The following is a 22,417-nucleotide window of genomic DNA, read 5'->3' as shown; positions in this document are numbered from 1 at the left end:
GATATAATAGTTTGTCCTGCCTTCCACACAGACATAAGACATGAAAACATATAAATGATCGTGTAAAGAGAATTTTAGGAAGATTTAAGACATTTGTTAAATTTAATGTAGAATATGCAAGTATAATAGTTATTAGTGTTATTCCTACTGTCTTGCTAGGAAACAATTCAGTAGGAGTCTTTTGCAATCTGGCAAGAATAATAGCTCTGGATTTCAATTTATTTTGGTAAAAAAATAAAAGATAAGATGCAAATATTTTAGAAGAAAGAAAATAAGATCTGTTAATTAAAGATTAACTTTGATCAGTGTTTTTAGAAAGCGCTTGGGGTCTTGTGCGGTGCCTAATTGGTCTGTCTGTATTCATTTAATAACATCTACCCTAGTGATCAGCACCCAGCACAGACAGAATCTCATAGAAGCTTAAGGCTAATATCTTTTATGGTAAAGGAGAAAGTACTATAGAAAGGCTGGCAATGCATTTCATCTGTTCCTGGGGAGAGTGACAAAGTGCAGTCCTTGATTTTGAAAAGATATTATTATTAAGACCCTGGATAAACACATGGTCATTTTCAATTAAAAATGAGTAAAATAAAGACTCAGAATTTTAAAATATGTTGCCAATGTTCCCCTTTAATAACATTATGGAATCTCCCAAAAATGTAACTAAAATTTAACCAAATTTGGTCACATTTAGAGAAAATGGCATGTCTAGGAATAAGCTTGCTACAAAACATATGGGTTTCTCTGGATGATATTCAGGCTTTAGCTAAGACTTATTGTAAGGCAACCATGATCTGTGCAAGGTTCCATGTCTCTCTATGTAATAAATCTATGTCCAAATGAAAAATAGAAACTAAATATGATAGGCACCATTTTCTGCCAGGAAAAATAGTAAGCATTACTTTAGAGCAATGAACATCTTTGAACTCTGTCTGCAACTTCATTGAGTTCTTATGGTTTGGATAATTTTTATTTTCTCACCATTTATAACATGAGTACTTATACAGATACTGAAAATGGTTAACTCTGGAAATGAGATCTTTATGGAACACATACCTTGTTTCAAAAAGTCCTAAAAGCATAATTCTGAAACTCCCCAAACTGATACATACCTTTAACATTAGGTGTGAAAAATTTTACCTCCAAAACACCTGTGGTGAGAAGGTTAAATTTGCAAAATCAAAACTCCGCCTTCAGACTCTTCCTTCCGTCGCCAATACAGTCAGAATATTTCATCTGGGCTTCTTAAATCTAAGCCACTAACATGACTAAGTTTTCTTCTTTTTTTCTATGTTTCCTACTAGCCGGGACTTACATGACTCCAGACTGTAAGTATCTCCTATACCTACCACCTGTCAGCATTCAATGAGTTTCTAGTGATTGTGTTATCACATTATAAATGAAAATAATGTTTATATCCATGTAGATCCCAATAAACTATAATGTAGCATGCAATTGTTCATCAGCAAAATTATAATCACTATTAGGCGACTGAAAGATTTTTAATCTTAGAAAATGACATAATGACTATCAAAAGAATTAAGAGAAATAATCCACTTAGATCTCTTCCATTAACTCTTGGTTTTCTTTGGCAGGTTTTAACATGGATATTATCGGAGGGAGAGAAGTGTCCCCTCACTCCAGGCCATTTATGGCATCCCTGCAGTACGGCGGCGACCACATCTGCGGGGGAGTGCTGATCCATCCTCAGTGGGTGCTCACAGCAGCCCACTGCCACTTCTGGTGAGTATTACTCGCTGTGTCCCCTCAAGTTGCCTAGAAAAGAAGCTCACCCCTCTCGGGAGAAAATTCAATCTACCCTTGTGCGTGCTAAGTCACTTCAATCGCGTCCAACTCTTTGTGATCCCATGGACTGTAGCCCGCCAGGCTTCTCTGACCATGGGATTCTCCAGGCAAGAGTACTGGAGTGGGTTGGCATTTCCTCCTCCAGGGGATCTTCCTGACCCAGGGATCAAACCTGCGCCTCTTAGGTCTCCTGCATTGGCGGGAGGGTTCTTTATCACTAGCACCACCGTGATTTACCCTTAGCTTCTGTGATAACTGACGAATTGGTGGAGCCGATTTTACCGTCTCACACATCCTTGATTCTGCCCGAAGTTCTGCTTTTCTGGGAGATCTAGGCAACCTAATAGACAAATTCAAGTCTTTCATGTAATGCCAAGGAACACAGCAACAGTTATAACTGAAGCAGCAATGTGCCTGACCTTGTTAGGGGAAATCAGACATCCTGACTTTGCACCCTATTTTAAAAATGGGTTATAATAACTGTAGTACATAACTGCTTCATGGGGTTTTGAGGATTAAATATTATCTATTTAAATATTTTAAAATACTTAACAGATAAGTTGCAATAGATTGGCTTTGCTTATAGACTTTTAGACCCTAACCTTAACTCCCCTGCTCAAGGCCTACCCCAGAGGCCTGAGTTCGCAATTTAGGAATCACAGCTATAAGGGGCAACAGCTTCCCTAGGTGAAAAAAAGAAAATGTTGAGATGATTTACACAGAAAAAGAGGAGGTGAGTATTTTTCTGGGATACCGAAAATGAAAGTGTTTGTAGAGACAGACTATAACCTCTCACTCCAGGATTCTCTCACTGCTGTTCAGTAGCTAAGCCGTGTCCCACTCTTTGCAGTCTCATGGAATGCAGCACTCCAGGCTTCTCTGTGCTTCAGAGTTTGCTCAAACTCATATCCATTGAGTCAGTGATGCTGTCTAATCATCACATCCTCTGCTGCCCCTCAAACTTCCCCAGCATCAGGGTGTTTTCCAATGAGTCAGGTCTTCTCATCAGGTGGCCAAAGTACTGGGAGCTTCAGCTTCAGCGTCAGTCCCTCCAGTGAATATTCAGGGTTAATTTCCTGTAGAATTGACTGGTTTGATCTCCTTGCAGTCCAAGGGACTGTCCAGAGTCTTCTTCCTTCAGCTAAAAATATCCAAAACCCTTCTTGGGATGCTGCAAACATCATCAAAGAAAAGCAATAGAAAACTACTTTGGTGTTTGTTGTTTTATTTGCTTGTTTTGGTTTGGGGGAGTTGTTTTTTGTTTGTATATTTCTTCTTTATCTTTCTAGCCTGAATAAGCTAAAAAGTAAGAAAAGATGAGCCTTCTCCTTTCCTTACAAACACGACAGCACTACACTTAAGAACCTCTTAGCCATAATCACTTACCGTCTAGGCATCAGTTATATGCCTAAAGGAAACAACTGATTGACCTTGCTTTCATATCTTGGGGATTTTGTTTGATTGCCCCCATTTTAATGAGACTATTTGAAGACAAACAAGAAATTTTGAAGCCTGCAAACTGTGTGAACTTCTGTTTTATTTCTAAATAGCAAGCCACTAATTTCTGACTTAACATGGCTACTTCATTTAAGTGGTGTTCTTGCTGTCACAGAAATAACACTTGGGTCCACATCACTTCTGTCCTTTCTAGGGCATTTGTCCCCTGGGGACCAGTTAGGCAAAGGGTGACCATCGATAAATGTTCATTCGATTTCAAATATGCACATTTCAGATATGCTTGTGGTTACACATTCAAATGAATTATCACCTCCCCAGATATGGAGCTTGATTTATTATAAAGGCTGAATAAATGTTGTATAGAAAAAAGGGAAATAAATTGGAGAAGAAGGGTTTTTTGGTTTTTGCTAAGCTAAAAGCACATTATGTGACATCCTTTGTAAGCTGTAAAGGGCTACCCAAAGGAGAAAAGCGAGAGTGTTAGTCACTCAGTCATGTCCAACTCTTTGCAACCCTATGAACTGTACACCAGGCTTCTCTGTCCATGGAATTCTCCAGGCAAGAATACTGGCGTGGATAGCCAACTACCCAAAGATAAATAGTATTATTAAGTTGAATTCTAAATTTTGTCAAATGAACTTGATTCAGTAAAAATACATTCACAAATTGAAAAATGGGGAAAAGGGAATCTTGGAATTAAAAAAAAAAAAAAAAACATTGCTAAATATTGTTTTAAATGGCTGGAGTTTAAAAGAACTCCAGAATATGTGGCTCAGATTTCCTCTACAGGACACTTGGGTGTAAAAATATAGGCATATTGGTGCTTGGAAAAATATTAAACTTTATGAAATCCAAAATATTTACGAAATAGTTCAATGGTGGCTTCCCACAAGTGTACTCCCAAGTATCCTGTGGGAATAGCTTAGTAACACTAGACCCCTCTCTCAGCAAAATGATGAAGGAGGCCAGATCTGGGGTGTTCCCTTCTCACTACTCATCCGCACTAAGTTCTTCACTTAGGCCCCTCTGTTAGTTGCCATGCTGATTATAAAAGGAAACTGGCAAAGAGAAAAAAAAAAGTGTCTTATATAATCTTATTTTCAGCATTTCAATTTATCAGAAGCAAAACTCTCACCAAGTCTTGTCTATTGTCTTCCTGAGTCTCTTCCAATGCCTTCTCCCATTGAACACTTGCCCCATCATGTCACCTGCTTAGTGAAAGTCACTCCGACTGTTTGCGACCCCATGGCCCCACTATGGTCCATGGAATTCTCCACCCAGAATACTGGAGTGGGTAGCCTTTCCCTTCTCCAGGGGATCTTCCCAACCCGGAGATTAAACCCAGGTCTCCCGCATTGTGGGTGGATTCTTTACCAGCTAAGCCACAAGGGAAGCCGCGTCACCTGCTTAGCCAGCAAATATTATAGATAGAACCCCACCTCCACCCCTTCCACATGCTCTCATTCCATTGCAAATCTCTCAAGGCTCCCATAGTAGAATGGTTATAAATTCAGACCTTGGGTTCAAACCAACAGAGCGTTAATCCTAATTTCACTGCATCCTGGAGCCTCCGCTTAGTATCAGTGGGACTTTCTCAAGTTTGTTAATGTATCTGATCATCAATTTCCTCATCTGCAAAATGGGATGATCATCATACCTCCCTCACTGGGCCATGGTGAGGTTTAAATGAGGGAAAATATGTAAAATGCTTAGCACAAAACCTGACACACTAAAATAATTTAATAAATGTTGTCTAATGTTATAATGTTATATTGGACATGAATCTGAGCAAACTCCAGACAGTGGAGGACAGAGGAGCCTGGTGTGCTTCAGTCCATGAATGAGGTCGCAGAGTTGGACATGACTTAGCAACTGAACAACAGCAATGTTATATTAATATCTGTGTGTTTGTACCTTCCACGGCAATCACTCAGGAACAAATTTCATGATCCAGTCATGTTGATGGAATAAAATCGTAATAGCCCATCTCTGACAGCCTGGTCATTCCCTCCTCTCTTATGCAAAAGATCTCAAAAAAATAGGAAATCTACATTCACTATCAAACCCAGAGGAATGGGTCTAAGCAGAAACACTGCTCAGTGCCAAGGCAGACTGGCAGAGGAAGTAAGAGGCATGAAGGGACTTGGCATGAGCTTATAAAGTTGCCATGCAGCCAAAAACCTCCAGATGATTCTGAAGCTGGTCTTTAGACCACCCATAGGGAAACACTGTGCTGTGCAAATGAGACGCCTGTATTGTTGCTTCTCCTCCAAGGGAATTCAAACCTGAATTTAGCTAAGGAGGTGGGATTCTGGGACTCAGGTAATTCCAGGTATCCTGTGGGCAGAAAATATTGACCTTTGTAGTACAGATTACAGTTGAACTGTATCTAGAAATGGAAAATTCAAAAAACATTCATGGTCTGCTTGGGTTGTTTTTGGTATTCACATGTCCCAGTGGAGACAAAAAGTAAACAAAACACTTCAAAGTCATTAACAGATCAAGGACATTGGTAAAAGATGAAGGAAAACCAGACATTTTCTCTGCCCCCTTCCCCTAGTCAGAATTCATCTTCCACATCCCACATTCATATCTCCCTGCCTTTCCATGTTAGTTATTTATGTACATACCTGTCTTTTCTATTTAATCAGTAGCCCCAGGGATTTTATATTATCCTTCCCCTCCACAGCTTTGGATTTAGCAGGTACACTGAATTTGAGTTTGAATCCATCCTAGGAAATCCAATCCACATCCTTTGAGAATTTCATCCCCATCCTGATTTTGCAACAGGCGAATTTTTCAACAAATAGAGCTGAAATTCCCAAAATAAACCAAAATAAACTCTTTTGGTAGAAACCCCAAAGTGTTAATTCCCGGCAGTCAGAGCCCTACCATACAAACCCATTTATGCACAGTCATGCACTGGTTCCCCAAACCTGAAACAAACTTTTCTTCCTTTTTCTGTATGTTGCTGTGCTCTTTTTAATTTTTGCTAATCTTTATTCATCTATATATATGTGTGTTTGGGCTTCCCTGGTAGCTCAGCTGATAAAGAATCTGCCTGCAATGCAGAAGACCTGGGTTCAATTCCTGAGTTGGGAAGATCCCCTGGAGGAGAGCATGGCAACCCACGCCAGTATTCTTGCCTGGAGAATCCCCATGGCAGGCTACATCATGGGGTCACAGACAGTCGGACATGATTGAGCAACTAAGCACAACACAGCACAGCATATAGGTGTGTTTATCAGATACGTGTGTTTTTATTGTAATCTGCCCTGACCCTTTTCCATATGACAATGAAATAGTTACAAATGCAAACAAATATAATTCTTTTTTATTACCTTCCTTGTTCTAAAAAAAGGATTCGAAGATGGGTGTTTCCTGAGAACACACATAAAAATGGGACATTTTTGTAGAATGCAAGTGGTTCCAAAGTGTAGTGAAAGTGTTAGTCACTCCAGTCGTGTCTGACTCTTTGCAACCCCATGGACTGTAGGCTGCCAGGCTCCTCTGTCCATGGGATTTCCCAGGCAAGAATACTGAAGTGGATTGCCATTTCCTTCTCCAGGGGATCTTCCCAACCCAGAGATCAAAAGCAGACTCTTTACCATCTGAGCCACCAGGGAAGTCTGGAAACAGCTCCAAGGTGTTGTTGAAATCTCAAAAATAATTTTCTATTTTCATAATGATGTGAATATAATTTTACTCAACATACAATAAATCAGATCAACTTTTGAAACATTGGCATACTATAATTGTATATGACTGGAGAAGGCAATGGCACCCTACTCCAGTACTCTTGCCTGGAAAATCCCATGGATGGAAGAGCCTGGTGGGCTGCAGTCCATGGGGTCGCTAAGAGTCGGTTCAGACATGACTGAGCGACTTCTCTTTCACTTTTCACTTTCATGCTTCAGAGAAGGAAATGGCAACCCACTCTAGTGTTCTTGCATGGAGAATCCCAGGGACGGGGGAGCCTGGTGGGCTGCTGTCTATGGGGTCGCACAGAGTTGGACACAACTGAAGTGACTCAGCAGCAGCAGCAGCAGGGATTTAAAAAAAAACAAAAGTGTTGTTTCCATCATCTGACTCACCAGTTTTATCCTCTAAATCTCTACCATGGAATTATCTATGGCTACTAACTCTAAAGTACCTTAATTTCAGATGATTTTTCACCTAGAGGAAAGTTTTCCTCTCTTGTCTGAATCATCTTTCTAATTGAGTGGACAGAACATATGAGAATGGATCTTAATTCTCCCCATTGCCCTGAGATGAGATTTAGACATACCAGATTAGCAAGTGTAGAGTTGACTTTGCTGTTGTTTAGTCATTAAGTCATGTCCAACTCTTTGCAACCCCATAGACTGTAGCCCATCAGGCTCTTTCGTCCATGGATTTCCCAGGCAAGAACACTGGAGTGGGTTGCCATTTCCTTCTCCAGGGGATCTTCCTCACCAAAGAATCGAATCTGCATTGGAGGCAGATTCTTTACTGCTGAGCCACCAGGGAAACCCAGAGTTGAGTCTTTTCCTTTTAGTTATTAAAATATTTAATATTGGGAAGGTGAATAAACTTGAATTCGGTCATTTAGGATTTTCCTTCTTTCCCTCCCATATGGCACTAGCTGGGGAATTGTACTGGGATGGATTTGGCCCTTGTTTTCATCCTTTCATTATTGGGCCCATGACCTCTGTCACTCCGCCTAATCCTGCACAAGTTACCTTGAAGCTGGTCCTTATTCTTGTTTGTATATGGTTTCTCCACCATTTCTACTCCCCATTGGAAGACTGGGGAGCCATTCTGTGTGTCTATTCTTTTCACTTTTTTTAGGTTTCCCAGAAGCCAATCTTCCGAAGTGGTTTTAGGAGCACACTCCCTCTCAAAGAATGAGGCCTCCAAGCAAACATTTAAGATTAAAAAATTCATAAGATTCCCAGGATTTACAACAGACCCTAAATCAAATGACATTATGCTGGTTAAGGTATGTAGCATTGTGTTCCTTCAATTTCTCCAACATTCTTATACCTCACAGTTCAGTTGTTAAATCATCTAACAAAGCATTTTGTTAGCATTCTCCCTCTGTTCAAGGTGATGTGTGGTGACATATTCTATTAGGGCTCATTGTACTCCATTTAATGCCTTGAAAGAAAAAAGAATATATCATAAACACGCCTGGGCTATGTTTATACAAGGAAAAACAGCTCTAATGTTCACATTCGTGGGAGGAGAACCTCCCAACAGGCGCAAGGATCCACACTGCAAGCTTTTTCTCCCAATGCTTTTCTTATTAGCAAATGAAAAGTACAAGTCGCTTATACAACAGAGCCAAGCAAGTGACTTCAGGGACACAGAAGTGAGTTACAACTTAGTCTAGACCATACTAAGTCCAGTTCAAACTCAGTCTAGACCATACTCAAGGGTCCTATCCAGCAGGAAAGAGCCCAGCCCTCAAAGTCATGACCTATGGATGTTATTCCACAGAAAATCATCCAATGCAGAGCAAAGGCCAGTTGGCTTGAGACTGGGCAAAATTCCTGCTCTATGTAAGCTTCCTCCCTGAGCATCACTGAGCTCTAAAGGGAATGAAGAGCATGTTCAGAAAAGCAACAACCACAAATGCAGCTGTGGGCTACCACCAAAGTAGATTCAAGAAAAAGGACGCCCTCAGAGTACAGAGGGACCACACATACATCGATCAGACTAATCACAAAATACTACTGGGGACAAAAGATCATTTACTCTCTTTTCAATCTGTCAGCTTCACACAGCAGCAATACTCAACGAACATGTCCAACTGCTCCACCCAAGAGCTAAAACTGATATTAAAGCTGGAACAAAATGCCAGGTTGTTGGCTGGGGAGCCACTGATCCAGAATGCTTAAGCCCTTCTGATACCCTGCGAGAAGTCACTGTCGCTGTCATAAGTCGAAAAACGTGCAACAGCCGAGATTATTACAACCACAACCCTATTATAACTAGAACCATGCTATGTGCAGGAGACGCCAGAGGCCAGAAGGATTCCTGTCAGGTAAGAATCCCTCACTCAAACAGGCATTTCAGGGTGCTGAGCTATAGTCAAGCTCTATCCGCACACTCGCAGCAAGGAGGAGAGGTGTGGCGAACACAGCATCACAACTCCGAAAAGGTGCTCTCCAATCCTGCACAGCCTCCACTGTGCTTTCTCATCTGCCACTACAAATAAGCCATAGAACTTGTGAAACACACGGTTAGCACTCATTAATGTTTGTTAATCAGGGTAATGGACTATATCTGATAACTTTTACAGGCTTCCTCTGAGGTGTACTATCCTCCTTAGAAAGCCTACCAACCCTGAGGTCACAAGTGGTGACTAGAAAATAATCTCTCAATCCCTGACCCACCCCAGCTTTAAACTAATCAATATGTGCATGCACACTTCAGTGGTGTCCTACTCTTTGCCACTCTATGGACTGTAGCCCACCAGGCGCCTCTGTCCATGGGGTTATCCAGGCAAGAATACTAGAGTGGGTTACCATGCCCTCCTCCAGGGGATCTTCCCGACCCAAGGATCAAACCCATGTCTCCTGCATCTCCTGCGTTGCAGGCAAATTCTTTACTGCTGAGCCACAGGATAAGCCCCTAAACTAATTAATAGAGAGGTCTTATAAAATTCAAATGCAAAAAGCTCAAATGTATATTCAATATTCTGTGTTTCATAAATAAGGTTGACTGCTAACTGACTAAAAGAATAACAGTCATGGTTTTCAAATTCTTTGTTTCTTGAGGCATTTAAAAAAAAAAAAGAAAAAGGACTTCCCTGGTGGCTCAGTAGGTAAAAAATCCTCCTGCAATGCAGATCAGGTTTAATCCCTGGGTCGGTAAGATCCCCTGGAGAAGGAAATGGCAACCCACTCCAGTTTTCTTGCCTGGGAAATCCCATGGACAGACAAACCTGGTGGGCTATAGTCCATGGGGTCTTAAAGAGTCAGACACAGCTGAGTGACTAAATCACCACCATGTTAACAGGTGATGAAGGCTACCTAGCACAGATGGATTACTTTAAAAAAATATATTCACATCATGCTATATTAAGCATTTTTAAGGGGAGGATCTGATGATCTCAAAGATAATGTGTGACTGTAATACCCCAAGACTGTCACCTCCAAATCTCTATTTTCAGGGCCAGCCAAGCACAAAGTACTGCACTTTTGGACCTGCATGGCAGCAGAGGCAAAGGCTGCTCTTTAGATTCAAAACCCAGCTCCTTATCTGAAAAGCCAGGCTTCCTTCTCTATTACCTTGTCACTTTCCTTGACAGAATTTTTGTTACATGTTTTGTTGTCAGAGTGAGTCCTCAAGAATCTGTTCATTGGGCAAGTATTTACTAAGTGTTGGGTATGTGCAGAGCCCCATGTTCAACCATATGACAATGGGAAAAAAATAATAGAGAAGGTAGAGTGCCCACCACCAAGACATTTACTCTAATACATTGCTTTTTTCTGTCAGCCTCAATAGCAACTTGATTTCAAACCCATGAGCACCAAAATGAAATTCTTAATTTTAAAAATTTCTTTTATTTCAGTGGATTATTTCAAACTTCCTTGTCTCCCCATTTCTTAATGAATAAAGCTCAACAGTCCCAGTGACTGCTAAAAGACATGTACATGTACAAAGTCTTCGAGACAGGGACATGGACAAAGAGAGGCAGAGAAACAAATGGACAAAACCATTGTTCTGGATGGAGAGAGAGACACAGAGAACTTATACTGCTCAGGGACTGTATCAGGCACTCTGTAGGACACAAAGAAACCAATGACCCAGATAATAATCATTTGATGGTTATTAACAGCTGATAGTCCAAAAAGTTCAACATCTTCTTGCCAAATATCTGCCCGTTTTCTTCTTTCCAGGGTGACTCAGGGGGCCCCTTGGTCTGCAAAGGTGCCTTTCATGCCTTAGTTTCTGGAGGTCGCAAATGTGGTGATGCCAAGAAACCTGGAATCTACATCCTATTAACCCGGAAATACCAAGCTTGGATCAAAAGCAACTTGGCCCCATCTCATGCGGACTAAGACTACAGATGATTTTCTTGGCTCTGTCAGTTGCTTGTTTTCATTTTTGTTTCATTAATGTGTTCCACAGGCTAACTACATTCAGGTACTTGAATGTAGTTAAGGTGGAGCACAGTCAGGGTCCACTCCTGACCTGTTAGGACTGATTTTGTTGAGGAATCAAGTTCTTTTTCACATGTACCACTGATGTATTTCTTCTATGCTGCTTTTATTCTGAATAAAATTTAGAAGAGTGTCTATTCATCTTATATGGAAATAAGATACAGGGAATGATATGTCCCCCAACTCAATCTACACCCCCACAAAGTGCAAAAAGATGATTAAAAAAGACAGTTGTGGCATCACCTTCAACCACGTTTATGTGTTATTTCTGCTGTATCATTCTTAAAGCTGTATTTTTAAAATTATTGGTGTTGTTCAGTTGCTAAGTCATGTCTGAAGAAACACTAAATTCAAATATCCCAGCTCAAGTGAAGAAAAAATTATCAAGATTTATACAAATATTTAGATAGTGCTTATTATTTTTATGTCACATTTTCTTCCCAACAGGATTTAAAGCAACATATAAAAAAAAAAGGCAATTAAAAAAATGTGAAATTGTAAATAATTTTTCCTGAAAAAAATAGAAATACCATGTGATCCATCAATTTCACTTTCAAATCTTTGAAGAAAATTAAAACACTACCTCAAAAAGATATATGCACCCCATGTTCATTGCAGTCATCCCTCGTGATGCAGAGGTAAAGAATATGCCTGCCAATGCTGGAGACTCAGATCAGGAAGACCCCCTGGAGAGGGAAATGGCAACCCATTCTAGTATTCTTACCTGGAGAATCTTACAGATTGGCAGATTCCAGTCTATGTGGTTGCAAAGAGTTGGACACAACTTAACAAGTAAACAACATGTTCATTGCAGAACTATTTACAATAGCCAAGATATGGAACAACTTAAATGGCTATTGATGGATGAGAAATAAAGAAATTGTGGTTTATACACACACATACATACACACACACATAATGGAATATTAGTCAACCATAAAAAATAATGAAATCTTGCCATTTTCAAAAACATAGATGGACCTTGAGGGCATTATGCTAAATGAAATGTCAGACAGAGAAATACAAATACTAAATGACCTCTCTTATATGTGGAATCTTTTAACAAAAAGATCATAGATACAGAGAACAAATTAGTGGTTGCCAGAGGTGGAGGGTGAGGAGTAGGAGAAATGGGTGAGGAGGGTCAAAAAGTAAATAAGTGTGATTAACTAGCTAATTAATTAAAATAAATTTGGTGAAGGAATTGAGACAAGGAGGAGATGAGAGTAAGAAAGAGAAGATGAACATAGGAATGTTGTTAATACTCAAAGTATCACAATTTCCTCCCTACACTTTTGCTAGAAGGAGCCATATTTGGCCCTGAGTCAATGCAAAGAGAACAACACAACAGTTATATGAATTACAGTATCCAAGAAATAAAAATACTGTTTTTCCAGAGGCAGAGCCTCTGGTGCTGGAAACAGAACTGTCTTCCATGATCCCCTTAAGAAAGACATAGTGCCATGGTTCATATGTTTCTACCAAAGGCATCAGGATAACCTGAGAAGATGTTTTGGAATATAGACTGTTCTGGCTCCTTACGTAGAGATTCAGATTGAACAGGGTTGAGGTGGGCCTGGAAATCTGCATTGTTTAAAAGCAATGTAGTTGATTCTAATAAATTCTCAAATCTGAAAGCCACTGATAATAAACATCGTTAATAACATCTTACAAAAAAGAACAATAAGTCTCATGGCATTTTTTTCTTTTTTTTTTTAAAAATCCTTCAATACGAATTGACACTTGAAGACCAAAGCTCAATTCAGTAGGGGCACTTGTGGGTCTCAGCTGTCCTTGATTGTGGTGGTCCAGTGATTACAGTGATAACAATTTCTAATTTGAATGGGTGGTAGCAGAGCATGGGAGCATAATTCAGGCTTCTCCTTCAATGGTCAGCAGCCAAAGGATTCATCTCGGCCTTTACATTTAACCTGGGTTTCAGAAGAGAAATAATGCTCTTTTCCATGTGACGTCATTGAGTTTTCTTATATTCATATAGAAATAGATACTTTTATGCTTGTTTGTTTGTTGTCTTGGCTTTTAGAAACATTAACCAGCACTATTTGACTATGAATACTTACAAATGGAAGCACTATGTTAAAAAGCAATCTAATTAAAATTATAGAACTTCTTTGAGAATAAAGTAAAAAAAAAAAAGATTCTTTAAAAATTATATTTTAGTGTCATTTTGATTCATTGAAAGTATACTGATTATGACCTAGAAATCCAAGACTATATTTCATAAGAAAAATAGAGGGGGGATTTATAGAAACTCTGGACTCACTGGTAAAAAAAATAATTATCTCATCTAAATTTCAAATCCATGGAACATATTGTTGTAAGTCTCTTTAATATAACAAAAGGACTGTTGAGATTTCCTCTGATTGCAGTTGGTGAGTATCCTGATAATTTGTTGCTAAAAACTTGAGAGTTGTGTTTTGAGTTTAGACTCCATGCTGTTCACATCCAATAGTCCAACCGGATCAGATTGCCAGAGAGGAAGTTTCTATCAACAGCTATGGAAGGTCTGGTGACTCTGAAATTGGAAGATAAACAGTTTATTTTGACCAGCAGCTGATGACGGAGCCCACAATTGAAAAGTATCCCTCATCCTTTCAGGGAAGTAGTATTTTATTAAACATACAAAAACCTTCCCAAAATAGCCTAAAAGAATATGGCATTTTAGTGTGGGGAATTCTGTCTTTGAGGGCTTATTTGATTCCATCTATGGCCTCAAAGGTAAGTTGAGAGTCAAAAAGAGGCATATTTTAAAACTGCTCTTATTTAAATTTTTTTAATTCTTAACTTTAATTTAAAATTAAAAAATTTTTAAACTGCTCAAGGGTTTTAGGGGAACATATTATGTATTGCCATTCTGAGTTATCCCACTTTCTTTCTTCATGACTGTGGACAAAACACATTTGCATTCCTCACAGACACAGGAAAAAGCTTCATGCTTTATTTTATGTCTATCCAGTTTTAATAAAAAGTGACAGCACTGAAAACAATTAGGTCCAAATATAATCAATATTAATGCATGTGAGCAATTAAACCGACATAGGACTAGGGAGCAGAGTTAGTCTCTTTCACAGTTTTTGCGCAAAATAAATTCCAGCTCACCCTGAAATAATCAGAATAGTACTTCAGAGCTTGATTGTTTCAGAAAGTTATTTCATTAAATGAGAGCTGCTTTCTGTCAGTCAGGCCCCTCTTCCTCTTTGACAAAGTTCTCCATTTGGGAAAGGACACACATGTGATGAGGGAGAAAACAGACTGTCTGAGGGCAATATACTCAGATCTCTCAAAAAGCTTACAATTCCACAAGATTACTGAGACACACATGAAAGCTACCCAGGGGCTGTCTTATGAGTTCTTTGAGTACCAAGTCATTCTGGCTCAACAGTTGTCTTCCTTGAATAGTGGTCAAGATTCAGCCCTGTTTTCAGGCTTTCACACGTTGATTTCCTGTTAACTGTTTCAGTCTTTTTGCTGAGTCATACCAGTCAACTCTAGACTGACATACCCTCCTCATCATCTTTTATCCTCCACCACAAAAGGGTTATGTTCATTTTCTGGCTTTAACAGTAAATGGCTATGTAACAGCCTATTAGAGGCAGCATATGGGGCTTTACTGAGGCATCTCCTGAGAACTTAGAGGTAAGTAGAATTAAATTGCCCTCTGAGAGTTAAATTTTAACAGAATTAAAATTGTAAACTCCATACATACTGGGGTAGAGTGGAAATACACAAATCACTCCGAAGAGACAGTAAGGTTCCCAAGTCTACAAGATAGGCTGTAATCAGCTTGAAAGTGAACATCTCTCAAGAACATCCCAACCAGAAGGAGAGGAGGACATCTGGGGATACAGGGAAGACAGGGAGATGAGTCCTTACACCTGCCTTCTGATCCCACAGCAAGCCAATCCTGCCTTTAGCCTAATTCCACTAGGCATTCAGATGATTTATCTGGTCTTTTTCTAATTCCATGCTCACCAAGCAAATTTCTGTGAGCATTTTGCTCCCTGAAATTTATTTCTTATTGCAAAATAATAATAAACACTTTGCTTTCTTACATCTATGATTTTTTTTTTACCTTTAAGTTACCTTAAGTTAAGTTAAGGTATTTGAATTTCTCTTTAAGACTCATATCTACTTTCAGTGTGCTTAAAAAAAAAAATCAAGTTTCAATGAAGATCAACGCTGAATCTTGATAAATTTGCCAACATAATGAATTTTAACTACCCCATGAGACATTTCAACAGATCTACAACCTGCCTTTCCCTCAAAGAGTACTCAGGCCATCCCTGCTCTGGCCACAGATACTCACATTTGGAGTATCTCTACATACACATTCCCATTGGTACTCTGATCATCCAATAACCCCCAGAAAGTGTTATGGCTTTTTTTTACCTGTGTTTTATCTGGTTTCTTCAGTACCAGGGCCTGCTGATTTGCTACTCAACAGCCATCTCCTTATTCCCTGGTAACAAACGTCAAATTTTATTTGGAGTTACAAATGTACACAGCTAAAAGATGGTCTTTTCCAGGCTCTCTCACTGTTAGTAATGGTCCAGGAGATGTAAATAAAAATCATTGGCTGAGAGCTTCCAGAAAGTTACTTTATTTTTTTCTGTTAATTTAATTTTTTTAATTTAAATTATTGTTGATTTACAATGTGTGTTAATTTCAAATGTACAGCAAAGTGATTGAGTTATACATACACAAATGCACATGGAACTTCTTTTTCAGACTCTTGCCCATTATAGGTTGTTACAAGACATTGAATATAGTTCCCTATGTTATGTAGTAGGTTCTAGTTGCTTACTTATTTTATGTGTAGCAGTGTATATATGATAATCCCAAGCTCCTATATTTTTTCTCCACTCCTTTTCTCTCTGATAACCATAAGTCTGCTTTCTATGTCTATGAGTCTATGTCTGGCTTGTAAATAAGTTCATTTGTGTCATTTACTTTAGGTTTCACATATAAATGATGTCATATGATATTTGTCTTCCCTTTTCTGACATTTCACTTAATATAATAATCTCTAGGTCCATCCATGTTGCTGCAAATGGCATTATTTCATTCTTTCTTATGACCAAGTAACATTCCATGACACATATATATACATACCTATATACCCATCCTCTTTATCCATTTAACTGGCAACGAACACTTAGGTTGCATCCAGGTCTTGGCCACTGTAAATAGTGCTGCTATGAATGCTGAGGTTCAGATACCTTTTGAATTAGAATTATTGTCTTTTCTGGATGTGTGCCCAGGAGTAGAATTGCTCAGTCATATGGTAACTCTCATTTTTTGAGGAAGAGTTCTTTAAAGTGGCTGTGCCAATTTACACTCCCACCAATAGTGTAGTAGGGTTCCTTTTTCTGTATACTTTCTCTAGCAGTTATTAATTATAGACTGTTTAATGATGGACATTCTGACTGGTGTGAGGTAATACCTCATTGTAGTTTTGATTTGCATTTCTCTAATAAGTAGCAGTATCGATCATCATGTGCCTGTTGGGCATCTGTATATCTTCTTTGGAGAAATGTCTGTTTATGTCTTCTGCCCATTTTTTGATTATTTTTATATTAAGCTGTATGAGCTGATTGTATATTTTAGAAATTAATCCCTTGCCAGTAGCATCATTTGCAAATATTTTCTCCCATTTCATAGGTTGTCTTTTCCTTTTGTTTTTGGTTTCCTAAGCTTTTTCATCCAAAACCTATGGGACTCAACAGAAGCAGTTCTAAGCGGGAAGTTTATAATGATACAAGCTTACCTCAGGAAACAAGAAAAATTCCAAACAACATTTGAACCCAAGAACCTGGTTCTTTGAAAGAATAAGCAAAACTAATAAACTTTTAGCCAGGAAGTTCCTTTAAGGAAAGCTGATTCAGCAGGAAGGAGTGCCCTTTTCCCCTTCCTCCTTCCTTCTGCCTGGATTGTAGATGTGATGACTAGAATTTCAGCAAAAATCCTGGTACCATGTGGCAAACTTGAATAGAGACCAAGTGTTAGTGACAATGAAACAGAGAGAGCCTCTATACCACTTCTGTACTGTCTGCCTGAGAACTTCCTTTACATGAAAGAAAAACATTTATATGTTTAATCCACGATTATTTGGAACTTTCTGTTACATACATCTTTATGCATGAGTGCTCAGTCTTGTCCAACTCTTTGTGACCCCATGGACTACAGCCCACCAGTCTCCTCTGTCCATGGGATTTCCCAGGCAAGAATACTGGAGTGGGTTGCCATGGCCTCCTCCAGGGAATCTTCCCGACCCAGAGATCAAACTCGTATTTCCTGCCACTTCTGCATTGGCAGGCAGATTCTTTGCCACCGAGCCACCGAGGAAGTCCATTATACATCCTTGACCAATCCTAACAGATAAAATCAGAAACTTAAAATGTCTGTCCCTGGTTTATGCTCCAAACAGTGACAAGCATATGTCTTTATGCCCTTATGCCCATATCCTCCAAACTTCCTAATGATTTTAGCCCTATTAAAATAAGAGTTGATTCAGAAAAGTAACTTTTAAATGTTATAATCAATAAATCACTTCCTTCTTGTTGTTTCATCCTGTGGCTTAACATGGAAAAATATGCCCTGACTTATTTGAAAAGATATTTTTATCTTAACCACATACTGCTGCATGGCAAACATTCTTGTTCCTACTATAAAAATAATACATGGTACTCAGTAGTCTGTAACACTATTTTCTCCTTTTGTGTATATTTTGTAAGTGGATCTTGTAGAATTGTTTTTTAAGTTCGATGAAAATAATTTTCTCTGACATTTGAGATTATTATTTATTTTATTATTTCACAACCATTTGAAATAATATAGCAGCTTTTCCATCCAAACTACAAGAGCAACTCCACTGGAAGAACACTGGATATAGAAATACCATGAATATTAGCCATGTTGTAGAAAACCTAAGCAGGCTCACATGTGGTCACACCAGCCAACAGTGCAGAGTGGCCACATTAATAACCAACCCAAATGCACTTCTGAGTCCTCACTATTGAGCATTCAGAGAGATTCATTCATTCACACAACAAACACTTATCAAGCACCTCTATTAACTGAGCAAGCTTTCCTGATAGATCAGTTGGTAAAGAATCTGCCTGCAATGCAGGAGACCCCAGTTCGATTCCTGGGTCAGGAAGATCCCCTGGAGGAGGGATAGGCCACCCACTCCAGTATTCTGGCCTGGAGAATTCCATGGACTGTATAGTCCATGGACTCGCAAAGAGTCAGACACAGCTGAGCCACTCACTATTAACTGAGCGCTGTGCTGATCCCTGGAAATAGCAAGAGGAAAAGACAATTCCTGCCATGTAGGAACTCAGGGTCTAACAAGCTAACGTGAACATGCAAATAAATATGCTATGTTCCAAAAATTATGATAAAAGTGATATGCAAGAGTAGTCATAATGGCAACATGTATCAATGTAAAACACCTGTAATACAAAAATTGTTCTAAAGAAAGCTCAGTCAAGTGTGAGTCATTCAGAATCCCTGCAGGACAATTTCCTCTTAACACTCATGTCCAGTACAGATGAGGCCTGATTCACTAGCAGTTTGTCAACGATTTCCTAAGGTAGAGGGAAGGAAATATCTAAATCACCAGTTTCGTACTCCCCATCTCTGACTAGACCAAAAAAAAAAGGCTACAGCAATTGCTGTGGTAAAAATCATGTCATTGAAAATAAAGGTGAACTCATTTGCTCTTTTTAAGAACTCAACTCTCTCAGGACCTAACCCAGCATAGAGATATCTACGACTAAGCAATGTAGCAAACACATCTCTGGAGGAAATGGTACATTTCTCTCAGCTAGAGATGAGTCAGCTTGCTCTATGAGTCAGGAATGATTATTTATCTGCCCTTTTAGAAGCGTCAATGACCAAGTAAGGGAAGAAAAATTTGCAAATCCCAAGTTGACATAGGAATTTTAAGATGGAAGCATCATAAATTTTAGCCTTGCCTGTAACCTCTGTTCTCTTAATTATTTTTTTTTTAAACTTAACAGAACAACATTAAAACAGAAGTGAGCTAATATATTGGTTTCCATGAGCCACTGCCTTGCTTTGCCACACTGACACACCTCATAATGTGATCTAACCACATTAATCTGCACGGAATACAGGTTTGTGTTTGTTGAACTCAGCTGTATTCAGACAAGGCCTCCATTCTCTTTTCAAATGTTCTTATCTCTAGATCTGTGCAACTAAAAGTATTATACCTGAAATTAACCATCTGAATCTTAATTAGGAAAAACATATTTCAAAAATTATTTTGGATGGAAACAGTATAATCACATAAATCTTATTAGAATTTATGCTGTAGAATTTACTATACTACTAACTCCATGAGAGCTGAGACCCATAACTGTTTTGATAACCACTGTAGAGCCAGAATTTACCATAAGACCTCACTTGTGGTGGTTGCTTAATAAAAATTTGTAAGTATATGGGTGAGTGTGTGGATGAATGGATGGATAAACAGAAGATTTTATTGTAATGATGAATGATTGAAAAAATGGATGACAAATTGATAAAACTCTACTCTAGAACCTTTTAACAATATAATTATCATATGCTTGAAGTTATTTTTTTTAATTCTTCATAAAGGTGAGGGGTAAGAGGCAGTGAAGTAGGTGACTTAGAAAGTTCAATTATTATTTGATAATTCTTGGAGCACTATGATAAAAAAAAACTATATAAACATTGAATATTATTACTTAATTAAAATTTCAATGAGCCATCCTTTATATTAGACTTGGTAAGTTTTGTCATTACTTTGTAGGAAGGGAAAAAAAAGGTTACAAAAGCACTTAGTATGCCTGGTCTGAAAGAGATTACTTTCACAGTTACTTGTTTTGGCCTTGTCATCATTGTCTAAATACTACTTAGCTTTCAGCAATATTGAACTTTAAGGAGTAAATTATTTCATTAATTTTAATAAGCTGCTTGTTCTTGTCAGTTCATTGCATAAAAGATTTAGAAATGTAATATTTTCCAAATCTGTATAAAATTATACTTTCAAAGGAGCCTGCTGAACTTGATGTAATTATTAAAATACTATCAGGGTCAGTAAGTCTGAGAATGGATACAACTTGCAAATTTTGTTAATGGTGGTATTGATGCAAGAGATGTCAGACAATTTGCTTCCAGCCCAAATTTTATTTAGGAATTGGTCGTTAAGAAGGTTGAATTCCTGAGTTCTACAAAGAAATGGTTTATTTTGACATTTTCCCCCTTCCCAAGTGTCAGTCTATGTGGCTTGCTTATTTTAGGAGGATTCTGTGATACTGTTAATTCTGAATACCTATTCCTTACTTACCCCAGGGAGATTTCCATAGAAATACTAATAGCTACAGCAGAAAAATAGTCCCTAGGACTTCCCTGGTGGTTCAGTGGTTAAGAAGCTGCCTACAGGGAACATGGTTTTCAAAACTGAGATCCCACGTGCTGCAGGGCAACTAAGCCCCTGTGTCACAGCCACTGAAGCTGGTGTGCCCCAGAGCCTGTGCCCTGCAACAAGAGGGCCATAATGAGAATGCGCTGCACCGCAGCTGGAGAGTAGCCCTCACTCTCGGCAGCTAGAGAAAGCCCACAGGCAGCAACGAAGACCCAGCACAGCCAAAATTAAATAATTAAATAAAAGAAAAAACAACCCTTAAATTTGGGGGTTGAAATTGTGGTTGCAGATGAGGAGAATGGGGAGAGGCAGGAAGAACAAGAGGCATGGGGAGCCCCAGCCAAATGCCAGAAGGCTGCTATCCTACTTTGGACTTGCCCAAGAGCAGATCCTGAGGTACAGATTTGAATGTGAGATATCATGACGTGTAAAAAATATATATTTGGTCATTCAAATGACCAAAGTGTATTTCTAATATCTATTTGGTCTTCTCCATGGTTTCTGGCTCACAGATCCCCAAAGTCTTGGAATTTCCTTAGTGATAAGAGCAATGGGAGCATCTTCTGTTACAATATTTGATCTCCTGTCTTCAGGTCCTGGGGCTTCCCCCATAGCTCAGTTGGTAAAGAATCCACCTGCAGTGCGGGGGACCTGGGTTCGATCCCTGGGTTGGGAAGAATCCCTGGAGAAATGAAAGGCTACCCATTCCAGTATTCTGGCCTGGAGAATTTCATGGACTGTTAAGTCCATGGGGTCATAATGAACTGGACACAACTGAGTGACTTTCACTTTCACTTCAGGTCCTGAAATTGCTTGAGAGCCACAAAGGTGAAATGGGTGTCATACTATTCATAACAAGCACCTTTCCTCCATAATGGAGTTTACATTAAAAGATGACTTTTGGAAAGTACCTAAGGACTGATGAGATAACTTTTGGAAAGTACCTAAGGATTGGGAGCTGGTTGTCAGGGGAACCTACCATGGGACTTTCAGTTCTGCCCCCTGATTTCTGGAGAGGTAAGAGGAGTTGAAAGTTGAATCAGTCACCAATAGCCAATGATTTAATCAATCATGCTTGTGTAATGAAGCCTCCATAAAAACCTGAAAGGAGGCGGTTCAAAGAGCTTCCAGGCTGGTGAAACAGAGCCCTTCCACATGCCACCATACCAGGCCCAAATTCCACAGGAACAGAAGCTTCTTTGTTCGGAACCTCGCCTTATGTATCTTTTCATCTGAACTGTGAATTCGTATCCTTTAGTATTCTTTGTAATAAAGTGACAATTCAGTGAGTAAACATGGTTCCTGAATCCGAGAGCCACTCCCAGATATTAATCAAGGGAGTCATAGGAACTTCTGATTTATAGCAAGTCAGTCAAAAACACAAGTAACAACCTGGAATTTCAGTTGGCATCCAAAGCAAGGGCAGTCTTATGGCACTGAGCCCTTAACTTGAGGAACCTGATGCTCTCTCTGATAGACAGACACCATCAGAATTGAGTTAAATTGTAGGACACCCCAGCTGGTATCAGAGCATTTCTTGGTGATATAAAAGTGAAAAAGAAGG

At 39.1% G+C, this 22,417-nt stretch overlaps 1 protein-coding gene across 1 annotated transcript; it reads left to right on the top strand.

Annotated features, from left to right (window-relative positions):
- Window positions 1-1,264: 1,264 nt before the first annotated feature.
- On the top strand, window positions 1,265-11,315 carry GZMK (granzyme K). Its single transcript, XM_052658995.1, has 5 exons — window positions 1,265-1,328; window positions 1,596-1,743; window positions 8,095-8,245; window positions 9,023-9,292; window positions 11,154-11,315. Exons 1-5 carry the CDS (start codon window positions 1,265-1,267, stop codon window positions 11,313-11,315), a joined length of 795 nt encoding a protein of 264 aa, XP_052514955.1.
- The last annotated feature ends 11,102 nt before the right edge of the window (window positions 11,316-22,417 follow it).

This window comes from Budorcas taxicolor, chromosome 20, assembly GCF_023091745.1.
Source record: "Budorcas taxicolor isolate Tak-1 chromosome 20, Takin1.1, whole genome shotgun sequence".
NCBI lineage: Eukaryota > Metazoa > Chordata > Mammalia > Artiodactyla > Bovidae > Budorcas > Budorcas taxicolor.
The sequence above is the reverse complement of the archived record's forward strand: the minus strand, read 5'-3'. Positions and strand labels throughout refer to the sequence as shown.